Source organism: Trichomycterus rosablanca, chromosome 22 (assembly GCF_030014385.1).
Source record: "Trichomycterus rosablanca isolate fTriRos1 chromosome 22, fTriRos1.hap1, whole genome shotgun sequence".
NCBI classification, from domain to species: domain Eukaryota; kingdom Metazoa; phylum Chordata; class Actinopteri; order Siluriformes; family Trichomycteridae; genus Trichomycterus; species Trichomycterus rosablanca.
Window position 1 is genome coordinate 3,801,093 of NC_086009.1, and position 26,028 is coordinate 3,827,120.

Here is a 26,028-nt window from a genome sequence, read left to right on the forward strand (position 1 = left end):
TATTATGGTTTTACTACCATTACATTACTTTATTAATAAACATACATCCTGGTCAGGGCTGCACTGGGTCCAAAGTCACTTGATGTAGTGCGGTAATACCAGGCACATGCAGTTAAGCATCACACACCCGCTTACTCATTAACATTCATTCATATTTACACCTAAAACAGTGAATCTAATAATTGATTGATCCATTATCTACTTTAGTACATTTGAGAATTTATCCTGGTCAGGATTGCAGTGAGTGTGTCGCTATCCATAAACACAGGGCACTAGGCAGAAATACATCATGGACATGGTGCCAGTTCACCACAGGACAGCACATACACACATATTCACTCACTTATTCACACTTGGGGAAAATTTATCCATTTATATTTGTCTTTAGTCTATAGAATAACATAATGGTTACACAATTGTTAACTCTAGATGCTGTATTGGTTACACTGCAAGCATAGTATCATACGTTTCTAGTCATTTAGCAAGGAAGTCTGCCATGTTGTCTTTTGTGTGCAACAAACGCTGTAGAAGATCTCCTGGGTGCAGGTCTATAGCATTATTAGCAAAAGAAACGTAAATAAAAAGACTTTCTTTAGGTGTTTTCTCTGTTGTTTGCTTTGAACACATTTATTAAAAAATATCTTTAAGCATTTTCTGCAAATACTTTCACCTAATTTGCAATTGGAGGAACAAACTGAGCAGTGCACCTGTTAGAGAGGCAGGTAAGGAAGATTTTTTTTGCTGTTTTGTAATCACACTGTGGGTGCTGATAAATAAAACATATTCGGGAAAAGTCTGATTTCTGCAGCTGCCCCAGGCTCTCTAAATAAGGCAAAAACAATTCAGACAAATCAGGACAAGATGGAATTCTAACCGTCTGTTTTCAGTGAATCTGGAAGGAACATTAAAGGGCGTGGTTGGAATTTTCAGGTTGTTGATCAGACGCAAGGGAAAATGTTTTTAATGGATGTGTGTGTGGGGGGGGGGGGGGGGGAGTCTAAAAGTGTTGCAATTGCAAATCAAATAAGAACAAATCATTTTGACGGCTGGTGTAATGAAGCCTGTGAGACCGGGCAGGATGAATCCAATTTGCCGGATGACAAACCAAGGCTAAACAATAATGCAGTTACAACAAAATACTACTAAATAAAGTGTGGCCAAAATAACTGAAATACATCAAAGAAACAAAAAGCAGAGAGGAGATGGAACACATAGACAAGCACATTAGTGGAGTACGGGATAACACACTCCCCATGTCCACCCAAACAAGTAAAAGGGAAGTTTTCCCCTCAGGGACAAAGTTATGCTGTCTGAAAACACCACAGGGACATCAAGTCCCGAACACAGAAAAAGTAGAAACAAATGAGAGAAACAGAGTTTTCTTTTAGGAAACATAAGTATTTTAAAAAGGAAATTAAGGACAGGTTACTCACGGTATACACTTGCCATCAACTGCTCTCTGACCACTGAGACAAGCTGATAAGCGAACAGATAGATTAGTGAGGCTTGTAGTGTTTCTAACACACACACATACACACACAAATACATATGGCATGGACAAAATAATAAAAACACCAAGCAATATTATTATTATTATTAAATAAAGAAGCCAATAATTTGCCACCATTTGCCTCCAGAACAGCTTTAATTTCTTTCAGAATGGTGTCATACACATCCTGTTCTGTCTGTTTTGTGATTGGATTCTGAAGCATTCCTCTAGATTAAAATCTGGAGTAGATCTACACTTACAGTCTACACTCCAGAACCTTCTATAAGGATTCAATAGAGTTCAAATTTATTAGCTAAGAATGTCATGGACTTCACTTTATCCTGGCAGGTTGTAGCAGACTGTAAGTGAGCATTTATCCTGGTGGTGCAGCGATATAATATAATACTGGTGGTGATAGACTGGCATCCTGTCCGGGGTGTGTTACTGCAGTGAGCCCTGTAAATCAGGGACCAGACCAGGGACCAGGCCCTCACCAGGATAAAGCCGTAATAAAACATGAAAATAAAATAAAAGGAATAAAATAATACATCTAAATACAGAATTATTATCCCTGTCAAGGCTGTTTTGAAGTAAAGCTGATTTTTCCTTTGATGCTTTTGTTATTTTGTCAACCAGATACAAGCCTCTTAACCGAACACAGTCAGAGTCTGTTTTCAAGACAAATATAGCAAATGACACTGACAGACACACACTTGCTTCTGTTCAAACAGACACACACCTACGCAGGTTCTTGAGGTAAATCCTGTTGACACGAAACCCGGCATGCAGGAGCACCCAGCAATTCCATCACTGTCTAAACAATTTGTACTTGTGATGTCACACGGATATGGAACCTGTTCACACAGACTCGCAGCTACAGAGAAAACACAAAAAGGAGAGAGAGATAAAGAGTTACAGTGTAAACAAGAACGTAGTGTTTCTTTATGATGTTTCCACGTAAACAGCAGATGTTTTCAATTATGATGCCTTCTAGAGTCAGTCGATAGAGCAACAGATAATTTGTTAATCCAACAATAGATGTTTTACTAGACATTATTGCAAGATGTATGTATGTTATTGCACATATTTATATGAATTATCATTATTAATTCATATAAATATTGAATGATTAATCAATTATTAATCATATTCCTCCAATCTAGTTGCAAAACAGTTTGGGGAAGGTCCTTTTCGGTTTCAGCATGACTGTGCTAAGTTTGGCATATAAGACCCTGCACAGTGACCTGCACAGAGCGCTGACCTCAACCCTATCGAACATCTTTGGGATGAATTGGAATGCTGATTGCAAATCAGGCCTTCTCGTCCAACATCAGTGCCTGACCTTATAAATGCTCTTCAGACTAAATAGTCTAGACTAAATGAATTTCTTTAAACACAATCAAAAATCTTGTGGAAAAATTGGAGACTGGTACACCTAAAGGATGAATCAACTACATTATTGCTCCCGGTCAGGTGTCCACATACTTTTGGCCATATAGTGTATCTCATATTTGTAAAACATTTTGATCTTCTCTGCAAAAGCTGACTTACTGTTGTAGGAAGAATTTGCCATACTCTCTATTGTCTTCCTTACAGCGCTGGTGACAATCTGCTCAGTACTCGCTGAGTCGAGGCTGAACACATTGTCCACTGTAGCTATCACACTGCCAGGACTTGAACACACAAACACACAGATTATTGATGTTTGGTTGGCACATTTAAACATGGGCAAAGAGTTTAAATGAAGTTTAGAAAACTCAGAGAATACATACCTTAGCTTTTTAACTATGGACTTTATATAGCCAGGCTTACTTTTCAAAGCTTCATCCAGCTGAAAGAAGAGAGCATAAATAATAATAAATAATTAACCTTCTTAAAATTTACTTAAAATACAAAATTTAAGTCATTCATTTTGTAGCTTTATCCTGAACAGTGCTGCAGTGTACTCCAGAAACAACTGGCATAAGTCTGGGCACCCATGCATTGCAGGGCACAACACAATTACCTTTTTACTTCACACATGGAGCAGTTTAGAGCAGACAGTTCATTTCACAATAGACCTAAATTAGTTATAGTAAACCTAAACATAAAATATATAGTAAACCTAAAAATTCAAAATTTGGAAATATGATTTGGGAAGAATATATACATGTACTTTATGGTTATTGTATGTGTTATGTTTTTGTTAATTTAATAAACATTATAACAATTCAAAACTTAGCACATGTGAGTTTGATTACCTGGGTGAAAGAATACTCGACTTACTCGTGCTTACTCCAACGAAAAGTGACTGATATGAATTCGGTTTTCCTGGTATTTTTTCCTTCAAAATCCCGTATTTAATTGTAGCTATTAAAAATTCAATTAAATAATTAAATGCTAATCTCTCTTTTTCAGTACAAACATGTAGGATGTCATTTTGTCCCTCAATTTAATTGTGAGACATCAAAAATGTCAAATTGTATTTATGAAGCTTGTACAACCTTCAAGTTCTAAATTACCAGTCACACCTAGACGTTACCCAACACAAAAGTGGACCAATTCTTAGTAAAACCTCAGTCATGGCTTAACAATTGGCCTAATAATTAGGGGCACTTTATATCTACCATATGAGAGTGTTTATTAGGGGTCTATGATTGTGATGCTGACTAAAAGGATTTTGCAGTGCCTCACCAAATTAGTAAACTTCTTAGCTGTACTCCGAAAATCGTCAGAGTTAGGATCATTCATGCCAGGTTTAAAGTTCTCGTTCAAACGCAGAAGACCTGAAAAAACTTTGGCTAAATATAGAACAGATAAAGAGAGAGAAAGAGAAAGATAAATAAATAAGGAGACTATCTAAATAAATTGATGATCTATCTAAGTTTTCAGTACCAATACAAAGATCATAATTTGTTAACTACAATACACAATGGCATATAAATCAGTTATATAAATAATAAATAATAAAAATTGTATTTAGTGGTAGCCGTTTGCAGTTCACCTTTATAACGACATGGTTTTGGAATGAGCCACGAGTATTACTGATGCTTGATTTGTCGTGCTTGATCTCTAAACTTACCTTCTGTACATTGGCCACCTGATAGGTAAGTTCCAGCCAGACACTGACAGGAGGAATTTATACAGGTACTGAGAGGGGGACACGGCACAGCAGGACAGATCACTGATTAACAGAGAGAGTTAAGTTACATACATACAATCAGATATATACAAAAATATTATCTTTATTTGTGTTGTAACCACAAATGAAAGACTGGCCGCTACATTCACACACCTGGTTTAGTTGTTGTGGAAGGTGGATTGGTAGTCGTGATTGTACTGTTTGTGGTGTTTGATGGAGTAGTTACATTGCTTGGTGGTTTTGTGGTGTTTGATGCAGGTGTAGTAGTTAAGTTACTTGGTAATGTTGTGGTGTCAGGTGCAGTAGTTATAGTGGTGTTGGGTGCAATAGTTATGTTGCATGGTGGTGTTGTGGTGTGAGGTACAGTAGTTATGTTGCTTGTTGGTGTTGTGTTGGGCACGGTAGTGACGTTGCTTGGTAGTGCTGTGGTGTCAGGTACAGTAGTTATGTTGCTTGGTAGTGTTGTGTTGGGCACAGTAGTTATGTTGCTTGGTAGTGTTGTGTTGGGCACAGTAGTTACGTTGCTTGGTAGTGCTGTGGTGTCAGGTACAGTAGTTATGTTGCTTGTTGGTGTTGTGTTGGGCACGGTAGTTACGTTGCTTGGTAGTGTTGTGGTGTCAGGTGCAGTAGTTATGTTGCTTGGTAGTGTTGTGTTGGGCACAGTAGTTACGTTGCTTGGTAGTGCTGTGGTGTCAGGTGCAGTAGTTATGTTGCTTGGTAGTGTTGTGTTGGGCACAGTAGTTACGTTGCTTGGTAGTGCTGTGGTGTCAGGTGCAGTAGTTATGTTGCTTGGTAGTGTTGTGGTGGGCACAGTAGTTACGTTGCTTGGTAGTGTTGTGGTGTCAGGTGCAGTAGTTACGTTGCTTGGTAGTGTTGTGTTGGGCACGGTAGTTACGTTGCTTGGTAGTGCTGTGGTGTCAGGTGCAGTAGTTATGTTGCTTGGTAGTGTTGTGTTGGGCACAGTAGTTACGTTGCTTGGTAGTGTTGTGGTGGGCACAGTAGTTACGTTGCTTGGTAGTGTTGTGGTGTCAGGTGCAGTAGTTATGTTGCTTGGTAGTGTTGTGTTGGGCACAGTAGTTACGTTGCTTGGTAGTGTTGTGGTGTCAGGTGCAGTAGTTAGGTTACTTGGTAGTGTTGTGGTGGGCACAGTAGTTACGTTGCTTGGTAGTGCTGTGGTGTCAGGTGCAGTAGTTAGGTTACTTGGTAGTGTTGTGGTGGGCACAGTAGTTACGTTTCTTGGTAGTGTTGTGGTGTCAGGTGCAGTAGTTACGTTGCTTGGTAGTGTTGTGTTGGGCACAATAGTTACATTGCTTGGTAGTGTTGTGTTGGGCACAGTAGTTATGTTGCTTGGTAGTGTTGTGGTGGGCACAGTAGTTACGTTGCTTGGTAGTGTTGTGGTGTCAGGTGCAGTAGTTATGTTGCTTGGTAGTGTTGTGTTGGGCACAGTAGTTACGTTGCTTGGTAGTGTTGTGTTGGGCACGGTAGTTACGTTGCTTGGTAGTGTTGTGGTGTCAGGTGCAGTAGTTAGGTTACTTGGTAGTGTTGTGGTGTCAGGTGCAGTAGTTAGGTTACTTGGTAGTGTTGTGTTGGGCACAGTAGTTACGTTGCTTGGTAGTGTTGTGTTGGGCACAGTAGTTACGTTGCTTGGTAGTGCTGTGGTGTCAGGTGCAGTAGTTAGGTTACTTGGTAGTGTTGTGGTGGGCACAGTAGTTAAGTTGCTTGGTAGTGCTGTGGTGTCCGGTGCAGTAGTTAGGTTACTTGGTAGTGTTGTGGTGGGCACAGTAGTTACGTTGCTTGGTAGTGCTGTGGTGTCAGGTGCCGTAGTTAGGTTACTTGGTAGTGTTGTGGTGGGCACAGTAGTTACGTTGCTTGGTAGTGTTGTGTTGGGCACAGTAGTTACGTTGCTTGGTAGTGTTGTGGTGTCAGGTGCAGTAGTTAGGTTACTTGGTAGTGTTGTGTTGGGCACAGTAGTTACGTTGCTTGGTAGTGTTGTGTTGGGCACAGTAGTTACGTTGCTTGGTAGTGTTGTGGTGTCAGGTGCAGTAGTAATGTTGCTTGGTAGTGTTGTGTTGGGCACAGTAGTTACGTTGCTTGGTAGTGTTGTGTTAGGCACAGTAGTTACGTTGCTTGGTAGTGTTGTGTTGGGCACAGTAGTTACGTTGCTTGGTAGTGCTGTGGTGTCAGGTACAGTAGTTATGTTGCTTGGTAGTGTTGTGTTGGGCACAGTAGTTACGTTGCTTGGTAGTGCTGTGGTGTCAGGTGCAGTAGTTATGTTGCTTGGTAGTGTTGTGTTGGGCACAGTAGTTACGTTGCTTGGTAGTGCTGTGGTGTCAGGTACAGTAGTTATGTTGCTTGGTAGTGTTGTGTTAGGCACAGTAGTTACGTTGCTTGGTAGTGTTGTGTTGGGCACAGTAGTTACGTTGCTTGGTAGTGTTGTGTTAGGCACAGTAGTTACGTTGCTTGGTAGTGTTGTGTTGGGCACAGTAGTTACGTTGCTTGGTAGTGCTGTGGTGTCAGGTACAGTAGTTATGTTGCTTGGTAGTGTTGTGTTGGGCACAGTAGTTACGTTGCTTGGTAGTGCTGTGGTGTCAGGTACAGTAGTTATGTTGCTTGGTAGTGTTGTGTTGGGCACAGTAGTTACGTTGCTTGGTAGTGTTGTGGTGTCAGGTGCAGTAGTAATGTTGCTTGGTAGTGTTGTGTTGGGCACAGTAGTTACGTTGCTTGGTAGTGTTGTGTTGGGTACAGTAGTTATGTTGCTTGGTAGTGTTGTGTTGGGCACAGTAGTTACGTTGCTTGGTAGTGTTGTGTTGGGCACAGTAGTTACGTTGCTTGGTAGTGTTGTGTTGGGCACAGTAGTTACGTTGCTTGGTAGTGTTGTGTTGGGCACAGTAGTTACGTTGCTTGGTAGTGTTGTGTTGGGCACAGTAGTTACGTTGCTTGGTAGTGTTGTGTTGGGCACAGTAGTTACGTTGCTTGGTAGTGTTGTGTTGGGCACAGTAGTTACGTTGCTTGGTAGTGTTGTGTTGGGCACAGTGGTTACGTTGCTTGGTAGTGTTGTGTTGGGCACAGTAGTTACGTTGCTTGGTAGTGTTGTGGTGTCAGGTGCAGTAGTTATGTTGCTTGGTAGTGTTGTGTTGGGCACAGTAGTTACGTTGCTTGGTAGTGTTGTGGTGTCAGGTGCAGTAGTTATGTTGCTTGGTAGTGTTGTGTTGGGCACAGTAGTTACGTTGCTTGGTAGTGTTGTGTTGGGCACAGTAGTTACGTTGCTTGGTAGTGTTGTGGTGTCAGGTGCAGTAGTTATGTTGCTTATTGGTGTGTTGGGCACAGTAGTTACGTTGCTTTGTAGTGCTGTGGTGTCAGGTACAGTAGTTATGTTGCTTGGTAGTGTTGTGTTGGGCACAGTAGTTATGTTGCTTGGTAGTGTTGTGTTGGGCACAGTAGTTAGGTTACTTGTTGGTGTTGTGGTGTGAGGTACAGTAGTTACATTGCTTGGTAGTGTTGTGTTGGGCACAGTAGTTACATTGCTTGGTAGTGTTGTGTTGGGCACAGTAGTTACGTTGCTTGGTAGTGTTGTGTTGGGCACAGTAGTTACGTTGCTTGGTAGTGCTGTGGTGTTGGGTGGAGTAGTTATGTTGCTTGGCGGTGTTGTGGTGTCAGGTGCAGTTGTTATGCTGGTGTTGGGTGCAGTAGTTAATTTACTTGGTGGTGTTGTAGTCTCAGGTGCAGTAGTTATGGTGGTGTTGGGTGCAGTAGTTATGTTGCTTGGTGATGTCACCACTGTAGATTCTTTGCTTGGCGAGGCTGTGGTGAAGTTTGGTGTGGTAGTTTCATGGTCTGGTTGTGTCGCGGTAAAGTTCAGAGTTGTTGCCTTGCTTGGTTGTGTGATGATGGTAGAGTTTGGCGTATTTATTGTACTGATTGGTTGTGATGTGTCGAAGCTTATTGTTGTAGTGCCATTGCTTAGTTGTGCCGTGGTAACGTTTGGTGTAATGGTTGGACTGGTGGAAGGCGATGACATGTTAAGGTTGAACGTTGCAGATTCCGTGCTTGGTGAATCCGGGGTAAAATTCAGTGTAGTATTTCCATTGCTTGGTTGGGTTGTTATAAAGTTCTGTGTTGTAGTTTTGTTGCTCGGTTGAGTTGAAGTGATGTTTGGAAGCAGAGTTGAAGCATTGGTGCTGGGGCTGATGGTGCTCGCGGTGAAGGTTGAAAGTTCTTTGTGATTAGAAGTCCCTTTGTTAGCGGTTGTTTCTGAGCTGGTGGTTGGGCTTGAAATAGCTGGTTCAGAGGTCGTAATAGCTCCAGAACTCGTGAGACCATGCCCAGGTGTTACGATTGATGGGTTGGTGCTGGTTGCTGAGATGGTGACAAAATATGGGTTAGTTACACAAAAGAAAATGTACAAGTGTAGGACTCCTAAACTGTGCAATAAAAATACAAGTAGAATATTCAAAACCAATTTACAACCTTCAGTCTCATCTAAATAATTAAACACTAATCTGTATTTGGTTTCATACAGGAGAATTTGGAAAAAACCTCTGATAGATACCAAGAGACGGCGTAAACAACATATACTGCTGGTTTCACAGATCAAGTCTAGTTCTAATCCTAGAATTAAAAAAGGCTTTTTTTTAATGAATCACCTTTTACATTTTATTAAGTCCAAGATTAGTCTTAATCCATGTCTGTAAATCTGGTCAAAAGTGTTCGAGTTTTTTATTGAGACACCATGAGCTGCCAAAGCAGTTTCAACACACCTCTGGATGTAGAAGTCTTTGAAACTGTACTTAACTAAATGGAACCATTGTTCCAGAGGATTTCCAAAAGCATTGACATCCTAAAAAAGAATAGGATAAGAAATTCTGTCATACTGATCAGGTAATCAGTCATGTTTTAATCTGTTCACAATATTAGTTCAAGAACCAAATTTATTGAGCGTTATTTAGATTATTTCATAATTTCATAATCTAGTATTTGGCCAAAAGTATATGGACATCTGGCCATAATGTGTTGGACATCCCATTTTAAAACAATGGGCAACACCATAGAGACATTTTTAATTACTGTACTAAGTACATTCTGCCCATTTGTATTTTTATATATTTCTAAATGTTTCTGCCAAGAAATATATAAAACTTCATTTTAAGAGTAAAAAGCTATTTGTACTTTGCGAATTTTAAATAGTAACCCTAAAAAAGTAATTGAAAAATTATTTTAACAATAAAATGTGAAACACTGCTTGCTCGTATCACTGCATGCAGGGAAGATATAGGAGATAAACAGGAGGAGGATGTGTTCAAAATCACACACTACCAAATGGTATTAACTTATTAGTACAATATCAAGGGTGCTGGAATTTATCGTTTAGCTTAAACTATTCTGCCTTAATTAGACGTTTCTACCAAGAAAACACACTGGATATCTTTAACTGTGATTGATTAGCATGGTGCAACATACCTTGAGCTGGTGAGGTATGTGTAGATGGTGTAGTATTATTGGTGCTGGGGCTAATACTGCTTGTGGTGTGAGCTGAAGACCCAGTAACAACAGATGTAAGAGGAATTTTTGTAGAAGCCACTGTGGATTCATCGTGAGTGGTTGTTTTTAGGGTGGGTGTTGATGATGATGACTCGGGGGTAGAAGATGGTCCAGCTGTTGTATTTTCAACTTGTCCAGTCATTGTTGTTTCCACTGTAGAATGTGTTGTGTGATGCGTTGTGCTACTGGGTGTTGGAGTCATTGGTGGGATGGTGCTCGTAGTGGTTGAACCACTTGCTGAGGTCGTAACGTGTGTTTTTGAGAGGGTGGTTTGAGAAGAATAGGTTGTTGATACTTCGGTTGTAGCAGTGCTGGATTGTGTGGTTGTATCTAATGCAACTATGACAGCTATGAAAAAATAAACAAGAATTAAAATATACAAGTTGAAGAAACAAGCATTGCTTATTGAATTGTGTTAGATTACATTAATAGGAATGCATTTGAAAACAGCATTTAAAAAAAAAAAAATTTTAGGCACTGCTGCAGGCACAAGGAGGTGAGGTGAGTTCCCATATTGCCTTCCATCTCTCTCAGACAGATGATAGTCTGTTGAGCACCTGACTTGAATCTTTCTGTGGTAGGCTAGCATACTGTGTCCCAACTATTATGAAATATAATGTATAACTCATATGAGTCTACACAGAAAAAAGATCACACACATGAAGTGAGGTCTAGAATGTGAAGAGAGGCAACACTCATGAAACCACTTATGGTTCCACTTAAGCAGGTCCTTCAGTGATGTAGCTCCTAAACACTGAAACTCTTGGCCTCAATCTCTGCTTGATTGCTCTAGTCTCTTCTTTAAAGTCCAAAGAATAGATATGGCCCATATTTAAATACAGTTTATTTTTTACCTAAGTATTTAGACTTAAATGGTTGAGCAGACCATTAAAGGGTTAAACAGAAGCAAACTTAAGGCAAAACAAAATACTGCTGGTGTGAGAGCTGTGGACGCTAAAATTCTCACAGTAAGTAATTGTTTTATGACAGTGTTTTATTCTGTTTATTCTAGAGTCTGTTATTACTGATCACGAGTTCCACAGGAGCGCAAGCACTTCAAGTACCAAGGGTTTTCTGTGTGTGTTTGTGTGTGTGTGTGTGTAATCCTACACTCCTGTCAGGACTAATTGGCCAAAAGGCAGAATAAGCATTCAAGGCCAGCATTGTTCTAAGCATTTGTTCACAGTTTTTGCAAGCCTGGTCGATTAGGTTAAATAAAGAAGCAAAACACAAAGCTTTTTGTTTGATTTTAACAGACTTTCTCTTGTTCTCGCTCTCCGTCAGCGACACATTCAGTCCTGAGAGCGACAGTTTATTGGATCATTTTTCCGGGAACACACAATGATAAAGCGGAACAAGGTTTATGGCCCTGTCACCAAAACACATCACACATGGAGAATAGAGAACTGCACATACAATCCCTTTTCTAATAAATATTAATGATATATTAGATTGGAAACTGGTGGTGTGGCTTGATAACAGAATATGGCCAGCAGAGGCGATATTAGGGTCACAGATGATTGTAGAGTTGGTTTGTCCTAACTGACAGTTACCTGCACCTCATCGAGCATTAACTCACTCCAGGTGGGAGTGTTTCTATTCATCACGGTTTCTTCCTCACAGATTTGCCAGCTCCTCTGTTGGCAACCTGCTTTTTTCTTGAAACTGTTGTTTCAGGGTCAATCCAGTTCGGTTTTCTGCTGTAGAATGATGCCTGCACACTTTATCTTTTTATGGGACATGTATTTGTGTGTCATGGCCCTTTTCCAGAGCAGGTCTTATGTTTAGATCCATGCTGGACGTGGGCTGTGCCAGTTGGTGGGGTGACGTTCGTTTTTGCTGTCCCCAGATTGTTTGGGTTTTCTTTCTTTCCTCTTTTTTAGAAAACTTGGTTGTTGCAGCTGCTCTAAGTAGTAGACATATTTTAAAAACCAGTTTTCTGTTTTTCAAACTTCCCCTTTTCTATCCACCTTCTCTCTTGTGGGCTGCAGATTTTATATCATTTGTTTTATTTATTTCATTTGTTGTCTTTATTTGCCCTATTTTCTTTCTGGCTTTTTAGCCACAATAGTGTTCTACCTTGGTTAAACATCCTGCATATTGGGTTCATTTTCAGTTATTGCAGGTTCAGGGCTACACCTAGTGCCTCAGTGACATAGAGACTGCCCGAATGTGCAGTACATAAGGTAAAAAACCTGCTTTTACCTTAAATACTAGTGCCTAAGATGAGCAGATTACACATCTGCTTTACAACTAAGTGACATTAACAGATTTCATACTGAATCTGTAACGTGTCTTTGGACTTTTGAGTGGATATTGTGTGTTTTTTTTTTTCATGCTGGATCTCTGCTGTGTGCGTTTGCTATTACCAGTCAAGTGTATCTTAGCTAACAGCTCTCACACTTTAATGACAGGTTACACATACTGTTTACCACAGCTGAGGCTTTTCTCAGGATTATGTGCATTACAACAGTTTCACACACTGCTGGGAAGAAACACCTCCATAAAGTTTGGGTGGGGTCAGTCTATAAAAAGTTAAAATTAGTAAAATTAGTACAGGCTATAAATAAAGGATTAGAGGAGTAAAATGGAATACTTTATTCTAGTTCAAAGAGAATGAGTTCAAAGTCAACACTGTACTGGAACATATTTGGAAAAAGTAATAATTGCTTCTATTATTTATTTTTTTTACCTTTAAAAACACTCAATCACATTTCGGGTTTGTTTTTGGCTTTTTTGGCTACAGTATGATCCTATCTTCTGCTCTATTGGGTTTATTTTTAATCCTTGCAAGTGTGGAGCGACAGAATTTTTCCCAGGATCAACTGACCCTGATCAGAATGAACCATGTAAGATGAATGAATAAATGCACCAATGTTATCACTAACAAACTTGCTGTAGTTTTTTAGCTGTATGTCCATGTAAAATTAGGCAACAGCTATGTAATTTAATTTAATCTGGTTTTATTTTGTATTTGTCTTATGGGCAAAGCTGATTAACATTTATTTTCACTTCTTACATTATTAATTATATGATCAAATGTAAATATTTGAACATGTTCACAGCAGTACCCATATATTAAATATTTGTATTATTTATAGACACAACGGTGAAGTACTTTAATTCTACAGAATTATTCAAATACCACCTGAATGCAGAACAATATTTACTGATCTGATCTAATCTAAACAAGCCAGTGAATAGAATAGATCAGAACAGAACAGAAACTTTGTCACTGTACATGGTACAATGAAATACTGTGCAGTACTTCTCAACATAAATAAATCAATAAAAGGAAAGAAAAACAACAGCAACAAGGAAAAACACCACACGACAACACACAGACATAAAACATACAGTCAATAATAATAGCAGAATATAAAGATTGAGGTACAAAGTGGCAAAAATGATGTGCAAAAATGTGCGAGTTCTTAAGGGTTTGGGTGGGGGTGTACAGAGGGAGTGATGGAGGTCACATATCTGGGAAAGAAGCTGTTCAACAGTCTGCTAGTCCGAGTTTTTATTGTCCTGTAAAATCCATCCTCAAGGTCCTGGGTGGGTGGGATCTGTAGTGATGTTGCTGGCTGGCTAACAAATGTAAAAGTGTACTTTGTAACAACAGTTTGCTGAATCTTGTTCTCACTTCACTGTAAGACTGATGGGCAAAAATTGAAATGTTATTATACAATAAAGTGTGCAAAACGTAAAGGGGTCTAAATACTTCCTAAATTAGATTTGTAAACTGTTTTGGGTTTTCTAAAAATATGACAAACTGGCTGTGTTAAAAATACTCATATGGTGGTGTTATTCACTGCACACACATTTTGGTGGCTCTTGGATTACATCTGATCAGGTAAATTCTCTTTGAATATAAGTCGACAGTTTAGGTCCCTGGACACTTCAAACTAGAACTAGCCAGGGACTCAAAATTCAGCCTCATGAGAGGGGTAAACCCTAACCCTAGATTTCATGCAGTAGACATTAACACATTATGACAATGTCTGTGTAATGATGTTAAATACATCTAAGTTCTGAAAGCTCTCAGTTTACATCCAGTACTGATCCTATTCTGACATCCTCACTGAGCTCTCTCTGCAAGCTTCCATTGCCAAGGTTTGTGATCCATCACAGGATAAATAATGACGGGCTTACATGCAGGATCTGACTTGTGTCAATAAAATGACTCAGATCACAAAATGTCAAGTGTTTTCACGCTGTTATGGGTCCTAATGCTGAGTGACTTTACAGTAGATACCAGTAGACTAGATATCAAATACAAAAATGATTGACTTTATATTGTGTAACTTGTGTTTAAATCTTTGCACATCATTTTCTGACACCTAGTTCCAAGAATGAATTGTTTTTACACATTATGAAGTCCCAAATTCAATTCCCCTGATCAACATTTTCAGGTAAATGACAGATTACTTTTTGGGAGTGTACCAGGGTCATCAGTAGTCAAGGGTGAAAACTACCTTAGTCAGACCTAGGTCGGGGACATGTCAACATTACAAATGTGTACTGTTTATATGCTTAAACCCCATTGCCCAGCCCTGATCAGCCGTGCAGAAAGCTGCCATAACAATGGCTCCCTCTTCCTGGCATCGTGAATCAAACAGTAAAAGAATGAAAGAGAAGCCAAACTGGCAGTGACGGCTGTTCTGTTTTCATTAAACCACAAACAATCGGTGTGTGAACCAGAACTTCATTTCTCCTCATGAATGAATCAGTCTGTGTGTGAGTGTGTGTGTGTGTGTGTGTGTGTGATCGTGTGTGTTGTGTGTTGGAGATGGACTGACCTTGAAGATCATGTCTCTACTGCCACACCACCCATATTCTCTCTCTCATACACACACACACACACACACACACACACACACACACACACACACACACACACACACACACGAAGCAGTTTGTAGAAATGCTGTCCCACCTGACCTATTTACATTGACATCATGGAAAATGTGCTTTTTGGTGTTGATGGAAATAACAGAGTCATATTTTATTAGGCAGACAAACATCCCTACTGGAAAACTACCAATAAAGTACGTCCGCACCATCAATATCAAACACAGCTACAGTGGTGGGCACTATAGGATTAAAAAGGGTCTTCCCCAAAATGCTGCAACACAGCTGAAAACATGTCATTTATTTTATATTATTCAATTTGACATACGTGTTCGCAAAGGCTGTGACAAACACTCAAACTCAGACTAGACACAGTTTTATCATCAAATGATAAATATCATCATAATGCTTAGCCATACACACTTACAGTACTTGTACTTACAGTACTATGTCACGAATCAAGAAACTAAATACGACTGAAAACGAGCCCGACATATGACATTAATGTGAGCCGGCATGTATGAGGCAGAAGGCAAATTCATTGAGTTAAACCCAACTTTACAGTTTACAAGAAACCTTTGGACGGGTGGTAAAAGTAAATGACAGCGGCTGTGTGAGATCTCTTCTACGTACCATTAAGACAGCTGATGTGAATGTGACTTTGAGATAACTGGCAGCTACAGTGGCAAAAATAGGCAACATTGGCAGAACATCCAAAACATGGAAAAAACTTAATACCACTAAGAGAAATTAATCGACATGTTCCTAAATTATTTATAGGGCCTCTGGGGATAACCTTCTTCCAATGTTTGCTGCAGTTTACTACCAGTTTTAGGCCAGTCTGACCCTGTGGCTATGTGTTAACTACTAGATACAATAAATATGAGCTCGGGGGTGGTCAACAATAGTTACCTCCCCACTAACCTACATATTTCTCCATCCATCCCTCATCGTCCCAACTTTCTCTGATCTGAATCTGAGTATTAGTAAAGAATGAAGGCAAGTAAACCAGTTTCATGAGTTACTCTTGTTCTGAATTTCTCATTTCTATCTGGCCATAAACAGTTTACATTTCCAAATCTGACAGGTTGTGACCGTGACAATCTAAGAGCCTTGTAGGGTAAAGAATTACTAAAGAATAAAAGCACAAAATCACATATTTACTGCAAGAAACACTCTACAGTATACAGTTTTTAAACTAGATTTTTAAAGCAGTACAGTGAAAAAAATCACAGCATTTGGCACTCAAATCACAAAGATATTGTGAATAAAACATACATAAAGTTACATGAATTATTTTCCGCTTTGCACAAAGTATAGGGGCTGCACATATACATTCTCTAAAACTCTTAAGTCACCCTATTTCCTACATTTACAGCATTTAGCAAGCAATTGGAGGTTAAGGGCCTTGCACAGGGGCCCGACAGTAGCAAATGGGCATCTATCTATCTAACACTGCCTACTTTTTAAGGTCTGAAATACTTATACTTTGCTTGCTCCCCCCTCAGGTGTTGTTAGGTGCTGTAGGAGTGTTGTTACTGTTACATAAAAGACAATGCTGAGTGTAAACATAGTCTGTTTGTGTATGCCGAGTGTAATCCCTGTCTTATGTTATGTCATTCTGATCAGAAATGTAGCATCAAAAACACAAATAGGTGATTCCCGGCTTCTAGGACACATAAACAGCGACCTGTCACAGCATAAAGCTGTTGTTGCTAATCAAACCCTTTTTAAGTCTTTTTGGAACTGACATACATCCTCCATTGTTCGGAATTACCAAGACAGAGTCTAATGGCTACATCTACCAAGAGCTCCTCTTTGTAAAGAGAATGTTGCCTGCTAAACATGAGTGAGATACAAGCTAGGTAAACCAGCTGCTTTTTATCTGAAAAAGTAATCTGTCATGTCTGTATTTGTTTCAGGTTTTGTTGAAAGGACCAGCAACTGTTAAATGCTACATACTGGCCTACTGGTTAAGGTTTCAGACTATTCAGAAGTTCTGACAAGCCACTAATGGTTCAACTGTATTTGTATAAAAGCATGTATTACATGCATAAATATACATTTATTACATGAACCAGTGTAAAGCACAGTAAGTACTGGTGCCTACAGCTGAGATTTTAGCCCAGAATTTTTGTATATTTTTATATACAAAGGCCCCAACAGTGCTAATCCTCTCCTTAAAATTATAGCTACAGGTGCCATGCAAAGACACCAGCAGATTATATTCTGGATCAATGAAAATCCCAACAAGAAGACAACATGGGCGTAAATTCTCATGATTGTCAGTGCTTCTGGAAAACCCATAGTCAAACTAACCTGTGGTTTCCCAGTGTGACCACAGCAATCAGGTCATGTAACGGAAGTACAGGAGCCACAGAGTAAAAACATTTTACACCAGGTAAATGAAAACATACACATAAGTGTCACAATACATTATAGCAAGGTGATTGAAAAAAAGATTACATTTAGTATTCTGTTTAATAATTTAAACAATTTATTTGCCATGTTGCCCAAAGCTGCCACTTACTTTAATATTTATTATTATTATTTTTATTTTTTATATACAAAATGTTTCCTAATTGTGACAGAAACTGAAACAAAAAGCTTATTGCATCTATCTGGCAGTTTATCTGTCATTTTATAACTCTAGTATTTACCTCTTGTTTGCTCTAAATGTCTATTAGGTAACAGATGCCACCAAGGGCTTGTTCAGTATCACTCACACACTCACACACTCACACACTCACACTCACACACTCACACACTCACACACTCACACACACACACACACACACACACACACACACACACACACACACACACACACACAGTCATATCCTATTATAGCACAGCCAGCCATGCCTTCCAATTAAAGAGGCAGATTTACTGTCTCTAATCCAATAGAACAGGAGAACAAGAGACACTCGGACTCCATTAGACAGAGACAGAATCGAGGACACAGAACAAGCAGCGGTCAGATACTGATAATACACTAAGATTAAAATATAAACTAAAACGAATTAAATTTATTACACAATTAAATAACACACTCTCGGGTAGCTGGTGAATCACTAGTTCCTGGTGAAGGTTAGTCAGTCCCACCAGACTAAAATACTTCAGAAGCCATCAGATTTTCATGATATTTTTGGTGGGACATTTCTGTATGGGACGTGGAGTTGCAATAACACTCTTAATTGTGACAGTGGCACAGCAGATAAGCATTCACTCTATTATATGAAGTTTATGAGTTTAAACCCCAATATCGTCATAAAGTATCTTATAGCCATGAGCTGATTGGTCACCATTTCAGTGTAAAAAATTATAGTCCTGTCTTAGCTACTGTCAAGCATCTGGAACCTTATCTGCATGGATAAGGACAGTTAGCGCTCCCTAGAAAAAGATTGTGTTGTCTTGAGGGTCAAAAATTGTCGACCCACCACAATGACTGGTCTGACAAAAAATCTGTTAATTATTACCATCCTTACTAACTAGCTGAAGTAACTCAGCAAAGCTGTTTGCACGTATGCCTAATTTTAATATGAGCATTAATATATTTTTATTCTTACTGTGTTTTTAATGTAATTATTTGATAAGAAACAGAGCAAAACAGAAAACCACACACAAAATTCACTCAGTTCTTTGAATTTACAGACAATAGTCTGTCAAGAGTAGGAAGTGAATGTATTCTGTAAAAGAACAAATATTTACACTGTTTGCAAACTGTAAGGACCTAATAATGTAATTTTACAAGAGTGAAAGGAGGCGAGTGAAAGGAGCTTAATAGGAACCTAAGATTAGCATCACCAGTGTGTCTGTAGATTACTACAACACAACGGCAAGCTGCTTAACTCAAAATCTCATACACACAAACTCCACAAACACAATCTCACCATCCCTTGCCGTCTTTTTCAGGGTAAAAAGTACAGAGGGCTTTATTAAAGTATGAATGTGACATAACTGAGTAAAATGTACAGTGCATTAGTTAAACCTGAGTACTAGTCATTGGTCATGACAAGATACTGTTTCAGCAATTTGGTATAGGTCAAAGTTACACAGTTTTCTTTGGAATTCTTGGGAATTCCAGTGTCCTGCTTAATGCCCTGACCTCAACTCTATTAAACACATTTGGGATTAGTTGGAATGCAGACTTTTTGTATAGGATAATGGCTGAATTAAGTTAACAGGCACAGTAAATGCCAATGGTTTTGGAATGGTATGTCCAAAAAGTGTATAGTCTAGTGTCCACATACTTTTGGCCATATATTGTATATACTTGAATGATTACTCTTGGTAAATAGCTCGAAAATAAAATAACATCTGCAATATTTAGTCTCTCTATCAGTATAATAGGATTTTTCAGTATGAAATTACAACAATAAAATAAAAACACCACCACTTGTGGTAGAGATACAGCGGTTAGCTGGCTAACATGGTGGCTGCCACTTTTTAGCTATATGCTCATGCTCATTTGCAGAAAATCGATGTTGTGTATTTCAAATGATGTTTGACTAGTAAATAAATCTCTGATAGTGAATGTATGTACATCAGGAGTCTGAGGCCTAAATCATTCTTGATTCTACAGTACTCCTGATCAGTAATAAATTCTAGCCATTAGCCAGCCAGTCTGAATGAGGCGTTTGAACAAGAGGAGCTAATCATGGCTGGATTACTGACCGGGCCAGTGGGGCCAGCGCCCAGGGGCCCTTGAGGTCAGGGGGCCCCGGCCCAAAACATTTTGCGATGCCTATCAACATTTATGATACAATATATTTTTATTTCCGAGGGCCCTCCATTTTAAGGATCCTCTGACTATTAGGGACTTTGACCCCAGGGCCTCTTGGGGGCCCTAGCCATGCTTTTGGGGCCCCTAGCCATGCTTTGGGGCCCCTAGCCATGCTTTTGGGCCCCTTATGAAAATGGATGAGGCGTTGTGGCACTGCTCTGACTTCGACTTCTGGCTATTAGGGGTCCTAGGAAAGAGGGGGGCATATTTTTTGAGGGCCCTGGTTATGAGAGCCCCTACCAGGGGGCCCTAGAGAAGAGCAGGGCATACCATTAGAGGGCCCTTGATCACGAGGGCCCCTGCTATGGGGCCCTTGACTTCCATAGAAGTCGTTTACCATGGCTCCTTGACTTTCTAGGGACCTACAAATTGCCAGGCAAGCTACCATATTTCATAACAGACGTTTTGTTGCAAACATGCGATTCAGGCCCTTACTTAATGTTTCTGAATTTGTATTGTTTCAAAATTATTATGTTCAATTTCTCTTAAGCGCAGAGACACAAATTAATTTAGCAATTTTGCAATTCTTTAAATTTAAGACAAGCAATTTCAAGCAGTTTGAATGCATACACACTTAACTGAGCTATTTGATGTTCTTTTCATGCCTGACAATATGTCCAACAGTGAGCTCACTTTAAAGGCAGCATATCCTTCAGATCTGAACATGAGCCTGGCAGATGAATTGATACAATACAAATCATTCATAACAGAAAAAGAAAAATGTCCTAGTAAAATGCTCAAAACCATGATAAATTTGAATTTACAGTCAACCTTTCCAAATGTCTACATAGCACTTAGACTTTTTTTGACTGTGCCTATCACAAATTGTGAAGGGGAGCGTCCATTCTCCAAACTGGCTCGTATTAAGAATGAACTCAGGATTAGGATGCGCCAAAACCGCCTGAACTCACTATCACTTCTGGCCATTGAATCAGATTTGGTCAGACAGCTTAACTTTGATGAATTAGTGGATGACTTTGCAAGAAAGAAGAGTAGAAAGAAACTTATATAAAATAGATTCTTGTGTTAGGGTTAGTTATTGACAGGTTGTTTAATGTATTAATTTATTTATGTTTTTGGAGGGGGGTGGGGGGGGAGAGGTGCCCTGGGCAACTCTTTGCCCAGGGGCCCAGATTATCCTTAATCCGTCCTTGGAGCTAATATATTTTACATGTTTTCCAAGAACTTCTGTTTAATTAGGACAGGACACAACATGACAACAGTGGTGTGGCAGCCCTTCAGCTAAACAAATAGATCACACACTAACACTGTTTATTACAGGGATGCGGCCTGTATTTACTCTGTTACCAAAAGCAGGACAGGGGGTTCCGTGGCCTCTGCGTCAAAGTTGCCTTTTGAGATTTCTGAGAATCCAGCAGGAACATTGTCAAGTGTATCGTCCACAACATTTCAAGCACTGACTCAGACTAAAGCGCTGAGCATTCGAGTGCTTACAGGAAACACAGTGAGTCAGCAGAGACTGACATTACAGATCCAAAACACCAGGGATAAGGTATTTGGGAAGAAATGGGTAAATATATCTATAAATGTATTTATAGCTGAATACTAAACATACTGACCTACATACTGTATATTTAGTTACTGCTCCTCCAAGGACAGCAGTACCACTAAAAGTGTCAGTAAACCTCTACACCCAAAAATAATATAGAGAAATATTATATCATGCAATTAAATAAGATTAAATTATTTACAAAGTGCAATTTTGTGTGTGGCCTTTTTACTGACGTGAAAAGCACAGGGCTTTAATGTGTAAAGAAAAAAGCACCAGCACATTGAACAAGCTTTATTAAATCATGCCGTTATCCTATATAACTACCTATAGGAAATAACTGATCAAGTCAATTCCCACTTTTTACTACAACATTATTAATAATTTATTTATTTACTATTAAATTGTGCCGCTCAGGTGGCACAGCGTTCTATTACGCAAATCTATTCAAATCTTTCTGGTGCTATTGGCTGGTCAGGTGTCTACACAGACTAAAGCCCTGTGATGGATTGGCAACCTGTCCATGGTATTTTGCTTTGGGCCCAGTATTTTCCCAGTGGAACTAGACCCAACGCAACCCTGACCAGGTAAAAAAAAAATATACTATAAAAAAATTACTATATTAAAATGGAAATAAAAAGAGACCATATATGCTTGTTCTTTAAGTGCATTTTTAATATATGTGTAAAATATATATGTTTAGTACATCAGTAAAAACCATCTAATCTTCAATTGACTAAAATTAATTCAGCAAGTAGCACAGTTAAAAAATTTTTTATAATAACAAGTAAAAACCATGCAACTAGCAGGGCTATGTGGATGAGAGGAAATAGTGAGTGTAACAGGGCGCCAGAAAAGGGACATCATGCTCCCTCTGGGGCGATTCCAAATGTAACACTCCAAACTGCTGTAATGCCTAACTCTAATGACTCTAAAATTAGATAAAAGTGTGCTGGCATCGCACACCAGCAAAAAACTGGACCTGAGCAAGCTTGGTATCATGGTTCCAGAGAAGGCAGATTTTCCAGACAGAGGCAAATATGTAAAGGAGAAACTGTGATTTTATAGAAACCAACCTGAAGCCCATTAACCCTAACAAAACACATCGCCACATCAGTCATCTGTGCCTCTGTGCCCCCTCTGTGAGCTGAAAATGATCAGTGCTACCCACCAAATTGTGTCGTGACGTATGTCACTTTTATAGTCAATATAAATGTCGATGGGATGAAAAACACTGAGGATGTATGGTCAGTATAATCACTGACCCTTTTCAAATACCATTTAAATACCAGACCCGTATTGTTTTGTTTTTTATTATATATTATATTATTTATATTCTGTTGTAAAGCAACTTTGAGAGTGATATATCAACAAAATAAAATAACTTATTCACATCATTACCATACAGCAACGACAGTTTTGAATCCTTATCCTCCATCATAGCAAAACATTAACTAGTTGTAAATGTCAGGTGGGTCAGAAAAGGTAAATATTAGGTCTCAATTTATTATTCTAATACTTTACAGTAACCCTGAACACAGTCATGTGACCCCCTTTTTACTTTTTCTTTAAAGCAAAACGTTTTGCTTATATTTTGAGTTTTGTATTGAAGTACAGATACAGATTGTAATGTAACAGTATTTATTTTATTCATTAAAAAATGGCTTTGTTTAATCCCTCAGTGAACAGCCCTAGAATTTAAGTAATTGAACTAAAGTTCCAATAGCCTTAACAAAGTTCAACTGAGAATTACATTAGTTCTTTTTTTATGTCAAGTCATACAAATAGTGCATAGATCTAAACATAATGAGCTGTATAGCCAATAAATGCCTTGGTAAAAAAAAAGAAAAGCGTCTTATCTAAAAGCTGAGTCTGTCCATGGTACTTAAAACCAGAGCAGAGGAGGTAAAGACAATTATAAACTCTAACAGTGAACACATGAAAGCGTTACCTGATGCCATGTAAAGTGCCAGGACAAGCTGATGCATGATTGACTCCGTGCGCCGTGCCATCGTGTAAAACTCAAGGTGCAGAGCAGCAGAAGTGCACTTTAAATTAGCGGGTGAAGTGAAGTGCGGTGGATTAATATGAGATCTTCTTTACCCGGACAGAAACACTGCGACTGAGGATCAGATCCGCTACAGGTGTTTTACACCGCGCACAGTCCCGCAATGCTGCGCCAGATACCCTCCCGCCCCGCACAGCTCCTCCTTACTGTCACTCACTCACCTCAGTGCCACTCGCTCACTCACTCACTCACAGACATCAAAGTTACTAACTCCTCACCTCAGTGTGTCACTCACTCATTCATTCACAGACATCAGTCACTAACTCCTCACCTCAATGTCACTCGCTCACTCACTCATTCATTCACAGACATTAAAGTTACTAACTCCTCACCTCAGTGTGTCACTCACTCATTCATTCCCAGACATCAAAGTTACTTACTCCTCACCTCAGTGTGTCACTCACTCATTCATTCACTCATTCATTCACAGACATCAAAGTTACTAACTCCTCACCTCAGTGTCTGTCACTCACTCACTCATTCATTTACAGACATCAAAGTTACTAACTAGCTCACCTCAGTGTCTGTCACTCATTCATTTACAGACCTTAAAGTTACTAACTCCTCACCTGAGTGTCTGTCACTCACTCACTCACTCATTCATTTACAGACATCAAAGTTACTAACTCGCTCACCTCAGTGTCTGTCACTCATTCATTTACAGACCTTAGTCACTAACTCACTCATTCATTTACAGACCTTAAAGTCACTAACTAGCTCACCTCAGTGTCACTCACTCACTCATTCATTCACAGAACTCAAAGTTACTAACCTCAGTGTCTGTCACTCACTCATTCATTCACAGACCTCAGTTACTAACTCCTCACCTCAGTGTGTCACTCATTCATTTACAGACCTCAAAGTTACTAACTCCTCACCTGTGTCTGTCACTCACTCACTCACTCATTCATTCATTTACAGACATCAAAGTTACTAACTAGCTCACCTCAGTGTCTGTCACTCATTCATTTACAGACCTTAAAGTTACTAACTCCTCACCTGAGTGTGTCACTCACTCATTCATTTACAGAAATCAAAGTTACCAACTCGCTCACCTCAGTGTCTGTCACTCATTCATTTACAGACCTTAAAGTCACTAACTCACTCATTCATTCACAGACCTTAAAGTCACTAACTAGCTCACCTCAGTATCACTCACTCACTCATTCATTCACAGACCTCAAAGTTACTAACCTCAGTGTCTGTCACTCACTCATTCACAGACCTCAAAGTTACTAACTCCTCACCTCAGTGTGTCACTCATTCATTCATTCACTCATTCATTCACAGACATCAAAGTTACTAACTCCTCACCTCAGTGTCTGTCACTCACTCACTCATTCATTTACAGACATCAAAGTTACTAACTAGCTCACCTCAGTGTCTGTCACTCATTCATTTACAGACCTTAAAGTTACTAACTCCTCACCTGAGTGTCTGTCACTCACTCACTCACTCATTCATTTACAGACATCAAAGTTACTAACTCGCTCACCTCAGTGTCTGTCACTCATTCATTTACAGACCTTAAAGTCACTAACTCACTCATTCATTTACAGACCTTAAAGTCACTAACTAGCTCACCTCAGTGTCACTCACTCACTCATTCATTCACAGAACTCAAAGTTACTAACCTCAGTGTCTGTCACTCACTCATTCATTCACAGACCTCAGTTACTAACTCCTCACCTCAGTGTGTCACTCATTCATTTACAGACCTCAAAGTTACTAACTCCTCACCTGTGTCTGTCACTCACTCACTCACTCATTCATTCATTTACAGACATCAAAGTTACTAACTAGCTCACCTCAGTGTCTGTCACTCATTCATTTACAGACCTTAAAGTTACTAACTCCTTACCTGAGTGTGTCACTCACTCACTCATTCATTTACAGAAATCAAAGTTACCAACTCGCTCACCTCAGTGTCTGTCACTCATTCATTTACAGACCTTAAAGTCACTAACTCACTCATTCATTCACAGACCTTAAAGTCACTAACTAGCTCACCTCAGTATCACTCACTCACTCATTCATTCACAGACCTCAAAGTTACTAACCTCAGTGTCTGTCACTCACTCATTCACAGACCTCAAAGTTACTAACTCCTCACCTCAGTGTGTCATTCATTTACAGACCTCAAAGTTACTAACTCCTCACCTCAGTGTCTGTCACTCACTCATTCATTCATTCATTCACAGACATCAGTCACTAACTCGCTCACCTCAATGTCACTCGCTCACTCACTCACTCATTCACAGACCTCAAAGTTACTAACTCCTCACTTCAGTGTGTCACTCACTCATTCATTCACTCATTCATTCACAGACCTCAAAGTTACTAACTCCTCACCTCAGTGTCTGTCACTCACTCACTCACTTATTCATTCATTTACAGACATCAAAGTTACTAACTAGCTCACCTCAGTGTCTGTCACTCATTCATTTACAGACCTTAAAGTTACTAACTCCTCACCTGAGTGTCTGTCACTCACTCACTCATTCATTTACAGACATCAAAGTTACTAACTCGCTCACCTCAGTGTCTGTCACTCATTCATTTACAGACCTTAAAGTCACTAACTAACTCACTCATTCATTTACAGACCTTAGTCACTAACTAGCTCACCTCAGTGTCACTCACTCACTCATTCATTCACAGACCT

The 26,028-nt window shown here is 39.4% G+C and overlaps 2 protein-coding genes across 2 annotated transcripts; both read right to left on the reverse strand.

The window, feature by feature from the left end:
* Window positions 1-384: 384 nt before the first annotated feature.
* Window positions 385-4,583, reverse strand: si:ch211-198m17.1 (uncharacterized). Its single transcript, XM_062985013.1, has 6 exons — window positions 4,551-4,583; window positions 4,163-4,269; window positions 3,262-3,320; window positions 3,041-3,162; window positions 2,319-2,363; window positions 385-389 (listed from the first exon to the last, which is right to left on the reverse strand). The coding sequence occupies exons 2-6, from the start codon at window positions 4,217-4,219 to the stop codon at window positions 385-387; spliced, it is 288 nt and encodes a 95-aa protein (XP_062841083.1). The 5' UTR covers window positions 4,220-4,269; window positions 4,551-4,583.
* A 3,654-nt stretch (window positions 4,584-8,237) lies between these two features.
* Window positions 8,238-23,307, reverse strand: LOC134300294 (mucin-2-like). The gene is made up of 4 exons (XM_062985014.1): window positions 23,247-23,307; window positions 10,068-10,496; window positions 8,310-8,966; window positions 8,238-8,245 (listed from the first exon to the last, which is right to left on the reverse strand). The coding sequence occupies exons 1-4, from the start codon at window positions 23,305-23,307 to the stop codon at window positions 8,238-8,240; spliced, it is 1,155 nt and encodes a 384-aa protein (XP_062841084.1).
* Between the last annotated feature and the right edge of the window lie 2,721 nt (window positions 23,308-26,028).